The 17,006-nt window shown below is 50.4% G+C and overlaps 2 protein-coding genes across 2 annotated transcripts in view; one reads left to right on the forward strand and one right to left on the reverse strand.

Annotated features, from left to right (window-relative positions):
• Positions 1–897: 897 nt before the first annotated feature.
• Positions 898–3,675, forward strand: LOC118229562 (ankyrin repeat domain-containing protein 34C). The gene is made up of 2 exons (XM_035421620.1): positions 898–1,165; positions 2,120–3,675. Exon 2 carries the CDS (start codon positions 2,185–2,187, stop codon positions 3,673–3,675), a length of 1,491 nt encoding a protein of 496 aa, XP_035277511.1. The 5' UTR covers positions 898–1,165; positions 2,120–2,184.
• A 4,843-nt stretch (positions 3,676–8,518) lies between these two features.
• The window catches only part of zgc:110158 (uncharacterized protein LOC553590 homolog), a 54,233-nt gene continuing 45,745 nt past the window's right edge, over positions 8,519–17,006 (reverse strand). The window contains exons 7-18 of the mRNA XM_035424102.1: positions 16,740–16,799; positions 16,361–16,427; positions 16,039–16,106; positions 15,192–15,256; positions 14,599–14,644; positions 13,963–13,998; positions 13,197–13,251; positions 12,935–13,005; positions 11,970–12,048; positions 11,308–11,336; positions 10,619–10,720; positions 8,519–9,684 (exon numbers count right to left, since the gene is read on the reverse strand). Coding sequence (XP_035279993.1) covers positions 9,655–9,684; positions 10,619–10,720; positions 11,308–11,336; positions 11,970–12,048; positions 12,935–13,005; positions 13,197–13,251; positions 13,963–13,998; positions 14,599–14,644; positions 15,192–15,256; positions 16,039–16,106; positions 16,361–16,427; positions 16,740–16,799 — 708 coding nt within the window. The 3' untranslated portion in view covers positions 8,519–9,654. The remainder of the gene's footprint in view (positions 9,685–10,618; positions 10,721–11,307; positions 11,337–11,969; positions 12,049–12,934; positions 13,006–13,196; positions 13,252–13,962; positions 13,999–14,598; positions 14,645–15,191; positions 15,257–16,038; positions 16,107–16,360; positions 16,428–16,739; positions 16,800–17,006) is intronic.

The raw sequence follows: 17,006 nt of genomic DNA on the forward strand, positions 1-17,006 counted from the left end.
CTCCTACCAGTAAGTCTTCTTATAGGTCATCATTGCTGACGCCCATCTCTGGGAGAGAGAGACAGAGAGAGAGAGAGAGCGAGAGAGAGAGCTTTGACCTCCAAGAGATTAATGTGTAATCCTAAAGATCGTGGCAGAGCGAGATTTTATTGGGTGAATGACATGAAATATTACATGTTGTGACCCAATTTCTTACTGACTTATATCAGGGGACTGTTTACTCTGGTCTCAGCGTTAAGAGTCTGCTAGTTTTTTAAAAGTTTTTTTTTAGTTGTTGTTACTCAGAACTTCACTGTTTCAAGTAGTCGCCCCCCTCACCTGGTTCATTGGACCTGAATCAGTTGCAGATTTCAAAGTGGAAACCAGCAAAGTAAAGGCTGTCCAGGCCCAGGGACGCTGAAATCCAGAATGTAGTATGCTTTTATGTTGTGTTATTGAAATTCGTTTATCTATTAACCTAATAATAAACAACATATAAACCTAGGTGTACTTTAATAAGGGTGCACTTGTGTCCTGACTATATCACTATCGCTGGGACCTGGTGGCATCAGACGCCCGAAACAACTCGGGCACACATCAACAGGTGAGAGAGAGAGTTTACACGCATACACAAATGCATGCACACACGCATGCACGCACACACACACACACAAACGCACGCGCAGACACGCACGCATGCGCTGGCACAGTGACTTCAACCCATCTGAGATAATGTTCCTGTAACACGGTCAACTCAGGATGCTCTGCCTCTCTCTCTCTCGCTCTCTCTCTCTCTCTCTCTGTCTCCCTCTCCCAGCCCCCCCTCTCTCTCTGTCTCCCTTCCTCTCTCTCTGCCCCCCCTTTCTGTCTCTCTGTTTCTCTCTTTCTCCCTCATGCATCAAACACAGAGACCAGCTGAGCTGCGTTCAGAAGCTCTCAGGCACAAACGACCCACATGAAAACCAAACTGTGCTTCACCTTCAGGAGACAGCAGTCAGTATGACGCCAGCACAGGTGAAGACACAGGTGTCGCTACCTGGGACAAACTGAAGAGGCCGAACAGCTGAAAGGGGGAGGATAAGGAGTCGGAGTGCCCCCAGGTTTCCGGAAGTCTCCACAGAGATGAAGTTCCAGCGGCTCCAGACGCACTCAACCAACAGATCTGCCCCAGAGGCTGCTTCAACAGGTCAGTGATGTTCCTCTTTCCTTCCCCACTCACGATGATAAAATTAGAGTTGTTGTGTCTTTGTTGTTTACTTCGGGTGACTTCAGCAGGTCCGCACAGAAACACAGACTAAAGCTGCTGAGGTCTTGATGCAAGTCCAGGCAGGCGATGGTCACATGTGATCATGTTTAGATCTGGCAGTCTCCCCTTTTGCTTCAGGAATATCTGTATATATAGAGCTTGTCTGAAGTGTGTGAAACGACAGAGGCTTGGATTCAGAGACACTATTGCTACAAGAGAAACAGGGAGAAAAAAAACATTGTTCTGATGGAATATACTGTGATATATTGTACATGTCGTTGCCTTTTCAGAAAATATAAATATATTTCCAGGATGTATGTACTTATGTATTACAATGCCTAAAAGCAGCAATAATTCGTATATTTGGCCACATATTGTGAGGTATTGGCATATCCTTTCATGTAGTTTTCACCCTCCCAAAGGGCAGACCACACCTGAACCAAGTCAGACTGGGTTCACCACAAAAGCTCAGGCATTTTTTCCCCCTCTCAGTCAAAACTTGGGGTTTTTTTTTTCAGGGGAATATGGTGGCATTATTTGTCAAGGGCAGCGAGGACCAAAATGTTTTATTCTGTCATTTACTGCCTCTTTACACAGGGACAGGTAAGCAGTGCCTTTGATTTGCAGGTCAGTTCCCGGTCCATTCGCCCACCCCCCCCCCCCTACTCCTCCCCCGCCCCCCCCTCTCCCCGCTCTACCGTTTCATCACAGGAGGTGGTCTCACACTGGTGAGGTCACACATCAAAGGACCCCCTCCAGCCAATCAAACAGCTTCTCTTTGTACCCAAAGCCCCCCCCAGCTCTTGACATTTCAAGCTCTGAAAGGAAATTAAAAAATAAAATAAAAAGTTTGAAAGCCCACACAGAAATGTCCCTTTTTTCCCCCCTGTGCAGGATGCTGCACTACGTCGGTTAAGAGGGACGAAGAATCGAAATAAAGAATAAGGAACGGTCCGGAAATGGGGGAGCCGCAGGAGTACCTGGCGGACGGGACGCCCCTGATCACGGCTGCGCAGCTGGGGAAGCTGCGGCTGGTGCGCCTGCTGGTGGAGGGCGGGGCCCAGGTGAACGAGCGCAACCAGCGGGGGGAGACGCCCCTGCTGGCGGCCTGTCGAGCGCTTCGCGGGGACCGCGGCGGCGGCGGGGGCGGGGCCGCCAACAACGCTAACTCCGCCCCCAGCACTCTCCGGCTCCTCCGCTTCCTGCTGGGGAACGGGGCGGACCCCAACGCCCAGGACAGGGCGGGCCGGACCGCGCTGATGTACGCCTGCATGGAGAAGGCGGGGCCCGCGGTGGCCGCCGCCCTGGTCGGGGCCGGGGCGGACCCCAGCATGGAGGACTACGCGGGGGCGTCGGCGCTGGTGTACGCCGTGAACGCCCGCGAGCCGGAGACGCTGCGCGTGCTGCTGGACGCCTGCCGCGAGCGCGGCCGCGACATCATCATCATCGCCACCGACCTGAGCGGCGGCGGCGGCCCCGGCGCCAGCGGCTCGCCCGTCACCCGCCGCTACCTGAACGTGCCGCCCTCGCCCGACCACTCGCCCGTCTCCTGCATGTCCCCCTCCGAGATCGAGCTCCGCAGCGGGGGCTCCCCGGGGTCCGAGAGCGAGGCGGGGGAGAACTTCTTCAACTTCCGGGGCACGGGGAAGAGGGGGAGCGGGGGAGGCGGGGCCGAGGGCGGGGCCGGGGGCGGGGCCGGGGGCGGGGCCGGGGGCCGACGCCCGCACGGGCAGCGCCTGCACTCGGAGCCCTGGCTGGCCATCCACAACCTGGCGCACCTGCGCAGCTCCTACGAGGAGGGCCTGAGGCAGGCCGCCGTGCGTGAGGATGAGGAGGAGGGTGAGGAGGAAGACGAGGAGGAAGAGCAGCTCCGGCCGCCCAAACCCCGGGACCCGAGGGTGCGGCGAAGAAGCTCCCTCCACCCCTGCAGCGGCCTGGACCCCTGCTACTCTGACCCCCCGGGGACCAGGACTTCCCTAAAGCCGCTCCCCCCCGGGGGGGCCCTACCGCATTTGGGCCGCAGGAACACCCTGTCGTGCCTCCAGGACACGCCCCTTCTCCAGCTGCCCTCGCTGACCCTGAACCACGCCGGGTCCGACTCCTACCTGCAGGCCCCGCCCCCTGGTACACCTGCTATGGGCCCGGGGCACAGGAGAGAGCAGTACTCCAGCACCTGGTCTCTGGTCTCTACGGACTGTACCCCAGCGACCGACGCCATCGGCAGGAAGAAGAGCTTCCTGCCCCCTCTCCCCACCTGCCCCGCCGCTCGACCCCCAGCCGCCCCCCCCACCGCCACCGAGATGTCCCCCAGGCCTCCGCAGACCATGCCCAGGCTGGAGGGGTGGCGGGGCAGGAGGCTGCAGCGACGGCACTCCATCCAGCTGGAGCCGGTGGGGCAGGTGGAGCAGGTGGGGCAGGTGGGAAGCTTGGAAGAGATTCTTATCCTGTGAGGGAGAAGGCAGAACATGGGCAGAGTTTTCATGAGTGGTCTCATTGTGACATCACTGGGCACTCAAGTGCTCCAAAGAAGTTTCACTGTGACATCATATGTTCCAAATGAGGATGTTCCATTGTGACATCATATGCTCCAAATGAGGATATTGCATTGTGACATCATATGCTCTAAATGAGGATGTTGCATTGTGACATCCTCTGCAGCTCAGGTCAGTCTTGCACCTCTTGACTCTGTCAGCAAGAAAAATACCTCCCTTAAACTAAAATAAAATACTGCCTGATAATCAGAACCATAAAATGGGACTGTCACTGTATTCACAATGGTGAATTCTAAACCCTGATCATTTAAATGAGGTTTCCATAAAGACAGAATCATGCCGTCTTCACCAGCATTTAGTGCAAGAGCTGAAGAGGTTTGTAACTGGCGTGGGACCAGGACCAGCCTGCTCGTGGGGGTGACTCTTCAGAAACAGGAGAGCGCACAACCTTGACGACGACGCAAACACTGGCTGCCTGCGCAGCTTCTGCTGTCCCTGCTCAACAAAGACTGATTTGGAGCTCTCAAGGGGGGTCGCCGTGTCAGGGAATCAATTAAAATATACACCCCCCCCACCCCCCAGTCCCTGGGGATCAGGGATGCCAGGATTCACCACCCTAACACGCACACCCGCACACACGCACACACGGTCACGTACACACACACGCACACATACATACACACACACACACACACCCACACACATACATTCACGCACACACATACACAAGGACACGCGCACACATACACTCACACACACCACATACAAGGACACGCCACCCCATCCACATGACTTCTGCACACTGCAGGGGGGTGTATCTGTGCTGATGTGATTGATGCTGGTCCTGCATGCAGATCACTGGAGAGACCTTCAAAAGAAAACCGCATGGAACAGGCCTGAGTGTGCCAGAACAGGCCTGAGTGTGAGAGAACAGGCCCGAGTGTGCAAGAACAGGCCTGAGTGTGCGAGAACAGGCCTGAGTGTGCGAGAACAGGCCCGAGTGTGCAAGAACAGGCCCGAGTGTGAGAGAACAGGCCCGAGTGTGCGAGAACAGGCCCGAGTGTGCGAGAACAGGCCTGAGTGTGCGAGAGCAGGCCCGAGTGTGCGAGAACAGGCCTGAGTGTGCGAGAGCAGGCCCGAGTGTGCAAGAACAGGCCCGAGTGTGCGAGAACAGCCATCGACACCCAAAAAAAAGAAAAGCAGTTGGAATATCTGGTTTAACGGAGACGATTGAGGAGAAAACAAAATCTCATGAACCTGTTCAACGAGGACCCTTTTTTCCCCAGGTAACAAAGGCAAATTAGCAAACAAGGCGTTCAGCGCGATGCCCACCGTCGAGATCACAGCGTACCTGCATGACTTGACTCAGCGAAGCCCTCTTTAAACGTACTGCAGGAACATACTTTATATGCGTCTCAATTTAAAGACACTGGAATAATAAAAAAGCATTATGTTTATACATAAGCACACAGCATATTGATTTTATATCTAAATATATGCATACGCATATACACACATTTACTAATGGGTTAAACGAAAAGCACTTCATGAACAAAATGTACTGGAAAGAAGTGACGCCTCCAAACGATAAAAAAATCAAATTACATTTATTTTTTGATGCAGTTGTTTTTTTTTTTTCTCTTCCTCGTCTTTCATAATAAGTAACTTTTTTTTTTTTTTTTTTTACTCCTCCAGTCTAAAGAAATTTTTACAATATAAAGAATCATACAAAGGACCTCTTAACTCTTAAATGAACTACACGAGACACAGGAGCTCCTCGGAGAAACGAGGAGCGGAACTAGGCTACCGTGGAGACCGAGGGGGACCAACTGTCTCCTTTTCAATACTGCCGAGTCATCATTTAAAAAGGACAATGACCATTAAGAGGAAAACCACCCCCCACCCCCCCCAACCCCACCACACCCCCCCGCCCCGCCACTCCCTAATCCCGCCCCCCTTCTCACTCCAACCCCCCCCCCCCTGCTCCCTCAAAAATTCTTCCTCATGATACAGCATTGTACATCATCATCATCATCATCACAAATAGAATTACAGAAATGATCCAAACACCAGAATCGGTATACACAAGGGAACTGGGACAGCATTGGTTAAGATTTGTACAACGTCCCTTCCCCCCTCCCCCACCACAACCCCCTCAGGAGAGAAGGGTAACTGAACACAGATTTCACGCTTCCCCTCCACCTCACAGTCTCAAAATGTTTCCATTTTATGGTTTCGTTTTATTCAAAACAATAAAAGTTGGGCTATTGTGTGTTTTTCATTTAAAAACTTTGCTTCAAACTGATTTTTAAGCATCCTTCATATTAAAAACTATGGCAATGTGTGGTACTTCATAGTTTGTTACTTTAAAGACATGAAGTTCTGTTTTAAATAATATTTTAACATATCATCAGTTGACAGGGGGTTGAAGGGGGAGGAGCATTGTCAACAGAACTCGCCAACAATTCCTCAGTCACCTTTGACCTTTTCTCTGAATGGTTGAATGTTTTAAATGCACGATGATGTTTGGGCCAGAATTTCACACAAATCACAAGCTTCTGAACCTTTACACTTTTAAATACACACACCTTTCTCTCAGACGAAGAGTTTTATCTGAGAAGACCTTCCGTTTCATCACTGAGTAACCATGGTGACCAACGACGCAACTAATGAACAAAGTGTCAAATTCTAGAACAAGTGGCTGATGGTCAAGTCTTTCACTTTCCCTGCCCTCCCACTCAAATTACTTTTGCAATTATGAATCTTACAGAACTAAACATGATCATCTCTTTAAACGGAAAAAAGTAAGTCTGTTATCTGAATACCCCATTTTGCAGTTGTAGTTATGAGATTTTCGATCATTGGTAGTGACCTGACATATCAAAACATGTCAATGATATCAAAAAATGCATTTTACAGTATTTACAGGAAAAATTAACCAGAGGGAGGGGGGGGGAGGGGGAGAAGTAAGTGAGACAATGAGGAGGAGTTTGAGCTGATGAGGTGTGTGTGTGTGTGAGACAGAGTGTGTGTGTGAGTGTGTGCGTGTGTGTGCACTGTCTGTGTATCTGGCCTTATTGTGGAATAGGACAGCAAAGTAAGCTTCATGTCAGTTTATAAATGACAGTTAATGACAGTTAATGACAGTTCATACGGACGGGCGGCCCCTTACAGGCTCTGTGTACAGTCCGCAGTCCAGGATGTCCCGTAAGTCAGTGTCAGAAATGTCCCGGCCGTCCACATCTCAGTGAGTGACCGGGGGTAGAGGGTGGGGGGAAGGGGGGGGGGGGTACCGAGGTCCACCGAATGCAAGGATCAGTCGACCAGGGGGAGGACCCAAAATGCAAAGGCTCATTGGACGGCGCAGGCAGCCAACTGTTCACATGACCACTCCCAAAAGACGTCGAAAGGTTCCGTAAGAACAGCCTTGCAGGTCCGGTTATTCCCATGCAGATCCGGTGGGCCTTTTTTTAAATTAAAAAAAAAAACTTTTTGAATTTTCCTCTTGTCCAGGATCAATTTTCTGTGCTACATTGTTAGAAAAAAAATCCACCAAAACAACAAAATCTAAAAAAAAAAAAAACTAAAAAAAAAAAATACAAAAACAAAACTTGACGGAGTCCAGGCAGATGGGAGGGCTGGGTGCAGGGGCGCAGGAGAGATTTATGAAGTGGGGGGGGGACCAAACTGTGAGCAAAAGAAAGGTCTCAACTTTTAAGCTTATACAACTACCCCGATCCCCCCGGGGACGGATAGGGGTCCCTATGAAACTGGGGGTGACATATCCCCCCCCCCCCCCCCCCAGTCCTTCCACAGCCAACGAGGTCTCAGGCAGAGCCTTGAACATAGCCGCCATTTTCTATTCAACCAATAATAATAATAATAATAATAATGTGTATGTGTGTATAGGGTATTTGCTTTTGAGATGCACAGACCTGGCTGGGACAGAACACACCCAAAGCCAGGGCAGTGCGCACAGAGACAGAGACTGTGAAATTTTTCGGCATGAAAACGGGACGCTGTCGACGGGACCACACCCCTCGTTCTCCCGCCTCAGGTCGGGCGAACACCAATTACAGCAGGACGGGAGGCCTAGGAGCTGTGACGAGCCGAAAAAACAAGACGAGATCGAGACGCTGCCCCCTGCAGGTACACAGCGGGAACTGCTCAGAGGTATATGCGCTGGCGTTATTTACATATATACTGTGTGTCCTGTGGAGCGACAGGCTTAAAGACAGGATGCACGAATATCATGAAAAAAAATTTAAAAACCAATAAATAAAATACACAACAATTCCAACTGAAACTAAAAACTGAAAGAGCAGGGCCCATATCAAGGCTGAACAGACAGATGGAAGGAGACAGACGGAGAAAACTGGGATTTCTGCGACCATTAGGAGGTTTTTAGTACCATTATAGCCAGTGAAGAGAGTTAGCAGCCCTCAGGGTGAACCAGGGAGACCATATTAGACACCCAGGGAGGAGCTCAACCAATCACAGAGCACGCTGGTAACAACAATCAGAACAACGGCAGTGGTAACTGGTGGATTTAACGTCCAGCTACTCTAACTACCCACCAATCACCATCGGCACTTGTGTCTCTCATTACCAACGTGCTCTGTGATTGGTGGAGCGCCTCTCTGGTGTCTATGCAGGAAATGATGACATCACTCCTGCTCCTGTTATCCTCGGGGAGAACCAGGAAAATTGACCATGGTCATGTGATTATGAGAAAGGTAGAGTAGGAAATGCCTACGTGAGCTACTCCAGTTTATTTATTTATTTTTTTGGGGTGGGGTGGGGGGTAGGGTGGGTGGACAGTTTTGACTGGCATGTGCTGAGAGAGCCAGCATCAACCTGAATCCACCAATCAGAAAGAAAAGAAGAGATGGGTGAGTGCGGGACACTCCGCCAATCAGCATCGGTGGATTGGATAACCACCACGCCCCCACAACAGTTCTTAAGAAGTAGGCACATATGACCAAAAACACAGGACTGTAATCTTAGGAAAAAGCAGAACAGGAGGAGGAGCTACTGAGGAGCGTGGCTCGATTGCCGTTTAGCGACGTCTATAACAGGGTACATTAAACCCAGGAGAATTAAACCAAAATTCAGCACAAAAAATTAAAACCGAAAAAACACCAACAACAAACACCTAAGACCATGTAAACACGGGTGCCACTGTGCATTTTTGAGAGAGTGTGCTTCTTCCCCTCCTGTCATAACTGTCGCTGCTACCGGAGATAAATGTGCCCTTCGCAGGAGGAAAAAAAAAAAAACCAAGGAAAAAATGAAATGAATAATCAGGACAATATTAATAATAAAAATAATAACAATAATAATATTAATAGTACAATACATACACAGAATAGTGAAAACCTTCCTTGCCTCGATAACAAGTCTCTGTTTTTCTTTTTTTCCCCCATTTGTCTCTAGAAATGTACACGTTAGTGAGGCAAGAGTTTCCACCCCCGTCTCATTGTCATTCTACTGTATGGAGAGGTTTTTTTTTTTTCTCTTTCTTTTTTTTTTGTATTTAAAAAAAATTTTGTTAAAAAAAAACAACAAAAAGGAGGAGAGGGGAGGGGGAGCCGGTAGCCCCCCCATGGCGTCCGTGCGCTCACTGTCCCGAGCCGGTCAGGAAACCCGGGAGTGGGGCGGAGTCGGCCAGGAGGCTCTTCCTGTGGCTCTGTGACTGCTTCCTGCCCACGGCCATCTTGCAGGCGCCGGGGTGGACGGGCGTGAGGACGTGAGACCCGCGTTCCAGAATCATCCCGGGGGGCTGTGGGGGCCACAGCACGCCATCCGCGAGGGAGGGGGGGGTGTAGTGTAGACGGGTGGGGAGGGACCAGTGGAGATTTGAGGGGGTTTGGGTGCCGTTGGGAGGGGGGAAACCACAAAAAAAAGATAAAAAGTAAAATAAAAAAACAAAATGAATCACACACTCATCGTCATGTTGGGTGAATACTGAAAAGAGAAAGAGAGAAAAAAAAGGGGAGGGGGGGTCAGGGTAGAGGACAGGTAAGAGCGGGTTCTCTGAACACCTGTTTCGACTTCAGCAAAAACAAACCAAAGCAGACGGCAGAAGCTTCTTCTCTGCTCTTCCCTGATGTTCCCCTTTATGACATCACAAAGGCAGAGGATCACATGACCGAGTGATGTTCCCTTTGTGACATCACAAAGTCAGAGGATCACATGACCGAGTGATGTTCCCTTTGTGACATCACAAAGTCAGAGGATCACATGACCTAGTGATGTTCCCTTTGTAACATCACAAAGCCAGAGGATCACATGACCAAGCTCAGACCAGGCTGTAACCCTGCAAGAGACGCACCAGGTAACAACAGATTGGATTTGCTGGGTTCTGCTGAGCAGTTCTTACTTGATTTTATTTTGTACATAAATGCTTTTATTCTGATGTACCTCCCAACCAGGTACAACACCCCTAGTGCAGATGTTAGATTTGCTCTTTCTGTGTTCTTCCCGACAGGTGCGTCAGTGCATCGTGGTACAGCCCTGTGCGGGCGTAGGCCCAGGTGTGTTTGCAGGGGGTATCTCAGGTCTGAGGTGGGCGGGGTGAAAGGTTAGGGGGGCATGGCATCCAACAGGTTCTCTTTCGTAACCAGTCAGTGAAATACTCAATAAATGGCATGAACTTTGTCAATGACGTCATCATCAGCAATGCCCCCCTCATGAATATTAATAAGATGCATCTCCACCTCAGTACTGGACACATCTTTTTTTGATTACGCAAACAGAGCTGATCATCTGGTTAGTCCAGAGAACTTGTGGCTGCCCTCCCACCCATCACCACGGCTGCGGGGACGAGTCGTGAGACTGCAGGGTCAGGGGTCAGAGGTCAGGGGTGAGGGGTCGGGGGGTGAGCGCTAAGGGTACCCACACTTTCACTTTGGAATGGGTTGAGGAAGTTTCCGGCCATCTCCCCGTCGTCCCGCGGCGTTCCCGGGGGGTTGTTCATGCCCGCCATGTTGTTCGGAGAGTTCTGCACGGGAGGGGAGGGGGGGAGAGGAAATGACATCACATTTCACCGACCGGAGCCACACCCAACGAGCCGGCTGTCTGTCATAGGCCACACACCCCCCCTCCCCCCAAACATCAAGCTGCCAGTCAAACCTAGAGCAGACTAACCTGACAGCGAGACCAACAGCTCACAAGCAGAAAATCGTTAGCATTTCAAAAATGAGTTTAATACATTTAATGCTTAAAATATGAGAAATTAGATAACATACTGTACTGATGTCCAGGGGCGTCCAACCGTGTCTGAAAAGGTGGGTTGATGTGGGTTTTTGTTGTAGCCCACAATGAATACACCTGATTCTACTCATCAAGGTCTTGATTGAAGCCCATGGCTGGTTAATTAGTTAAGTGTAGTTAATTAGTTAATTAGTTTAGGTGATATAAAGTGCTAAGCTAAAACAAAAAACTGCACCCACACCAGCCCTTTCCGGAGGAGATGGACACCCCTGATATAGTCTATAATAACGGCAAAACTCAAGGACTTGACCGTTTTTCAGCCACCTGCTAACACAATAACAACAGGACAGAAAAGAGGGGGATTCCTGGTCTCACCTTTGGCAACCCGTCCATGTCACCTGACCCTGCAGACGCAAAGAGACACAGGCTCAATGTGAGAGGAACTCAAAACGGTGTCCCACACAAGCTTGACACACTACCCCCCCCCATGACAGAAAAACGACCCGCACTCATACAGATGGCTGTGTCCCGAATCCTAAAGACAAGGAGGAGGCTGGAATCTTAACGGCTGCAGGGTTCCGCTCCTCACCGGTGTGAATCATTCTGTCACCAAACTTAGAGGAGCTGAGGAACCCGATTAATATTCTGGCGGGGGGGGAGGGTTATTCTGAGACGTAAAAAATTCATTTTAATGTCCCGTAGGTCTCATAAAGATTGGCCTGGTCGAAACTTCATCTTCACCAAGGTGCCACAAATCACACCTGGACGCATTAGAGACTGTGCGTGGGACGTCTCACTCCTTCTACAGTCCGCGTTCATCTAAGAGCGCATTCCACTGAATGCCAATGCCTCACAAAGTTTTTGGAAAGTTTTATATATTATTTATTTGTAAAGAGTTCCCCTCTGGTGCTGTATGGGTGTATAAACTGAGCAGTTACGGGCAAAGTCACTTCCTGAGTAGAGTTTTATTAAATTTGCGGCTGGCCCTTTAACTGGGAGGTGCATGCTGGGATTGGATGAACGCGCTGGCGGCTCACCTAGCGACCCGTTCATGTGGTGCGGCTCCATGGCGCCCATCCCCCCCATCGGCCCGTCGGGACCCGGGCCCATCGGGAACTGCAACGCAGAGCACCGCCGCGGTTACTCCCTCTCCACCACACAGCGCCCAAATTAACACCCCAACACACTCTACAGCTTCAACACACTTCCCCCAAATTAACACCCCAACACACTCTACACACTCTACAGCTTCAACACACTGCCCCCAAATTAACACCCCAACACACTCTACACACTCTACAGCTTCAACACACAGCGCCCAAATTAACACCCCAACACACTCTACACACTCTACAGCTTCAACACACTGTCCAAAAATTAGCACACCAACACACTCTACATGTCACTCCAATACTCTACAGCTTCAACACACTGCCCCCAAATTAACACCCCAACACACTCTACAGCTTCAACACACAGCCCCCAAATTAACACACTCTACAGCTTCAACACACTGCCCCCAAATTAACACACCAACACACTCTACAGCTTCAACACACTGCCCCCAAATTAACACACCAACACACTCTACAGCTTCAACACACCAACACACTCTACATGTCACTCCAATACTCTACAGCTTCAACACACTGCCCCCAAATTAACACACCAACACACTCTACACACTCTACAGCTTCAACACATCACACTGAAATGAGCACACCAACACACTCTACATTTGACTTCAATACTCTACAGCTACACACACCAGCACACTGTAATCTCCCCAGATGAGGTCAATTGCAAAACAAAAATATCACGTGACAAAGGTTGGAATGCTGCAGAGGACTGCTGAGCGTAGAGGATTATGGGAAATCTCTCTGAATACACAATTGTTTTCGTTTGACCCCGTCACGTCAGTGTAGCCCTGATAGCCATACTAGCTAAATGAGTCCAAAAGAAGTGAACCGTACACTGAGTGTGCGCTTTTAAATGAACTCACGTTGGGTCTGTTTCCTCCTGGGCCGATGGGGTTCATCATTGTGTAGATGTTTTCGCTGGAATTCGTGGAGTCTAGAGGAGAACCGGAAAAAAAAAAGTGTCATGAATTTTTTCCCCTCCATCGCAACTTCAGATCTTCACGCATTGAAACTGATCACGATGAACACAGACACACACGCTAGAGGAATGTGGGCTGTTCGTGAACACGGAACTGAGGTTGTGAGAGATTGTGTTTGCGATGGGGACAGATTAAGGCGACGCACCTCCCGGGCTGGGCATGATGGGAGTGCCTGGTGGACCCCCTCCCCCCGGCGGACCCTGGAAGAGCAATGAAGGGAGAGACAGGAAGAGCAGAGTTGGCCCACGTTTACATTTTACATTGAGGAATTACAGGCAGATGCTCTTATCTAGAGCGACTTACGCAAGCGAAAATGAAAATGAAGAGCGGACGCCAAATCATATGGATCACCTGCGCTAATAGCCTTTAACATGCATTAACACACAACCTGCTGAGTAAATGCCTAGCAACCAGCAACGGAAAGCTAAGTGCCATAGTAAATGGACTGCATTTATATAGCGCTTTTATCCAAAGCGCTTTACAATTGATGCCTCTCATTCGCCAGAGCAGTTAGAGGTTAGGGGTTAGGTGTCTTGCTCAAGGACACTTCGACACGCCCAGGGCGGGGTTTGAACCGGCAACCCTCCGACTATCAGACAATCGGTCTTACCTCCTGAGCTATATCGCCCCACATAGTAGGTGCTAGAGGAAAACTGAGAATGCAGCGCTTCGAGATGTAGCACAGGTGGGGCAAGTATAAGGGAGCATTTAAGCCACCGTAAATGCTCGCAGTTCAGTGTAAGGTGAGCTGGCATGCAAACCATGGCCACTGCCACAGCCTTGACCTCAGCGTAGACATTTCACAGCCTGAAATGACCGTTGCAATGGCCACTCATGATGTTACTCTACAGCGCCCCCTCCTGGCGGAGTTTTAGAGGTGCTTAGGAGGCTTGCCGGCTCCGGACACTCACCACATAGTTGCCCGGAGATGAGGAAGAGTATGCTATCTGCGGAGAGGGACAGAGGAAGGACGGGGTGATTAATTTACGTCAGGAAATGACTGGCAGTAGCACTGCTAAAAACTCTCCCCTATGTGGACGCACACTATTATTCATTTACACATTGGAGAGATGAGACCGGGGAGGAAATGCTAGCGACTGCATAGCAACTGTGAGGGAATTTCATCTGTTTTTTGTTTTTTCTTTCAAAAGTGAGTATGTGCCACAGCGCTCAATGTATTAACGTTTAGCAGACGCTCTTATCCAGAGCGACTTGCACAACTTTTTACATAGCATTCGCACTGCATCCTTTTATACAGCTGGATATATACTGAAGCAATGCAGGTCAGGTGCCTTGCTCAAGGGTACAATGGCAGCGTCCCACCCGGGAATCGAACCAGTGGCCTTTACGTTACAAGACCAGCTCCTTACCCGTTATACTACACTGCCGCCCAATGCAGAAAAGTCTCAAATAAAAGAAGAGGAAGCCAGCTAACATGGATCCCCTACAATCCTCCACCTTACGGCTGAAGAAATTCAAGAGCCCAACGCACTGGAGCGTTTGGCGGGAAAGGCAATAAATGCCGAAAAAGAGCGGGAGGGACGTACCGAGTTAGCGTTGGGGTTGGGCCACGGACCACGCCCTCCTGGACCCCTGGGGGGGGAGAGAGAGATGGGAGGGGGGGGCAGGAGAGAAAGAGAGGGTGAGTATTAAGACTGTGAAGCACCACCCTAGCCACAGCTAGCGTTAGCGGTGACATAGTGTTTCTCATGGCGCGTGATGCTGGGGATGCCTCCCAGTTGAGCTCCTAAATGATTAGGGGTATTCTCTTTTTTTTTTACTCTAAGACAGAGGTGCGCAAGTCCATTCCTGAAGGTCCTGTGTGTGTGTGTGTGTGTGTGTGTGTGTGTTCTTTTTTCCAACCATTTATTCCAGTATGGCTTCATTTTCTTAAAGGCACGTCACACCAGTGCTGGCCACTCTTGTATCAAACGACAGTCAAACATTTTCACAAAGTGTACGTGTGCGGTCCTGCAGCCGCACCCAATGTCTTTAATAAAAAATGTCAGAATGAATGAATGAATGAATGAATGGGGCTCATTAAAAATCATCACAGCAACAGCAGAAGCTGGCACGAAATCCCGGAACGGATCTGCCCTCCGAGCGGACCCCGGACCTGGATCTGTGGGTGCTTACTCACATGTTCATCCCGGGCATTCCCGGGCCGCCCATGGAGTTCGGGGGAGGCCTCATCCCGCCGTAGTTCTGCAGAGCGGGGGACACATTGCATTGCGTTACACGGGTCTCAAACTCCGGTCCAGGTTTTCGTGATTACCGTCCAATCAGCAGCCAATTAAGGACTTGGAAACAAGGTGTGCAGGCTCTTTAGCCAATCAGTGACTAGCATTAAGTGCCTAGCGCTTAGGTCAGAAACCAGCAGCCGCAGCGGCCCTCCAGCATTTCAGCTTCAGATCCCGGATTTAGCAGATGTACAGAACGCCCGAGCGACGCACAGAATTACAGATGCACGCAAACTCAAGAGTCACCACGGCAACCGCTCCATACGGTGTCACCATAGCAACTCCTACACACACAGACACAGGGTTCCCCCAGAGGAGCGCAGGAAACACCTACACACGTGGTGTCGCCATGGTTACCGCTATATACAGGACACGGGGAACCTGTGAGCCGCTCATTAAGACGCACGCTTATGGGACTGCTGGATCACTGCCATCGGCACTGACGACGTTAACAGGAGCGTCTGCTTTTACCAGCATTCAGAACAACAGCCTTCCTTCATTTGGCTATACGACAAAGTTTGGTTATGAAAATGATCAGGGGTCTGCTGGAGTGTTCGCAAATTTTACCAGCAACTCAAGAGGAAAGCGTGTGTGTGTGCGTACGTGTGTGTGTGTGTGTACGTGTAAGAGTGCATGTGCATGTGTTTGTGTGTATGCACGTGTGTGTGTGCACATGTGTCTGGTCTGTGTGTGAGTGTAGTGTACGGTGGGGGGGGGGGGGGGGGGAGTAGAGAGAGTTCTGCTCACCTGTGGGCCCATGCCTCCCATCCCTCTGGGGGGGTTCATTCTCATTGGCCCGCCCATATTCGGGTGACCTGGGGGGAGGGGGAGGAGGGGAGTAATTTAATACGCAGAGCCAGCCTAGCATCCTGAACTAAGGGCATGAGCACAGTGGGCTGACTAAACAAACATGGATTCCTTAAACGCACACAAAAAAACATATAAATAAAGTTTTTTCTTCCCCCAACGCATTTCCCATTTCCTTTCCACAGGCTCTCAGCTGTCAGGCTCCTCCCACTCTGTCATCCATCAATCAAACTGTCCCCCCCCCCCCCCCCACAGGCCTCACCCTGCGGCCTGGTGGGGTCCAGGCTGTTTGGCAGGAGAGGCTGAGACCCTGGAACTCCCACAGGAGGCTAACAGAGGGAAACAGAGGGGAGAGGGATGGAAAAAGAGAGGGGGGGGGAGGAAAGAGAGAGAAGGAGAGAGAAAAGGAGAAAGGGAGGGATAGAGAGTTGTCAGCACAGTGCATTTCATCACAGCTTTCAACAGATCACTACCGCTCCCCGTCAACTGCAGCACAGTGTAGTCCCCCTCCCACACACATCAAACTACATTTCCCATGACCACACGGTGCTATGCTGGTCACAGCTACGTCATAGCTGTGAGAACAAACCGTCAACAGTGGCAGGACCGCCCAAATGACGGTAAGTGTTAGGGTTCCATACCTGATTTGGCATGCGGAGCGAGGGGCGGGGTCCACCTGGGTACCGTGGAGACATGAAAGGCTGAGAGAGAGAGAGAGAGAGAGAGAGAGAGAGAGAGAGAATCAGTCAGTCAACAGAGAGAGAGAAAGGTTGTTGTTCCCAGCTCTCATTGGCAACACAGATACGAAAAATGAACGTCTTGGCTTTATCCCTGTATGGACGTCAAGCCATTCCCACAAGTGTCGCTGCCGACAGCAGCATCCAGAGAGACCAGCAGGGGGAGCCAGA

Source organism: Anguilla anguilla, chromosome 6 (genome assembly GCF_013347855.1).
Source record: "Anguilla anguilla isolate fAngAng1 chromosome 6, fAngAng1.pri, whole genome shotgun sequence".
Lineage (NCBI taxonomy): Eukaryota > Metazoa > Chordata > Actinopteri > Anguilliformes > Anguillidae > Anguilla > Anguilla anguilla.

What these genes read in the sequence shown, in the direction of transcription:
- LOC118229562 (XM_035421620.1), top strand. Translation starts at nt 2,185, where the DNA reads ATGGGGGAGCCGCAGGAGTACCTGGCGGACGGGACGCCCCTGATCACG.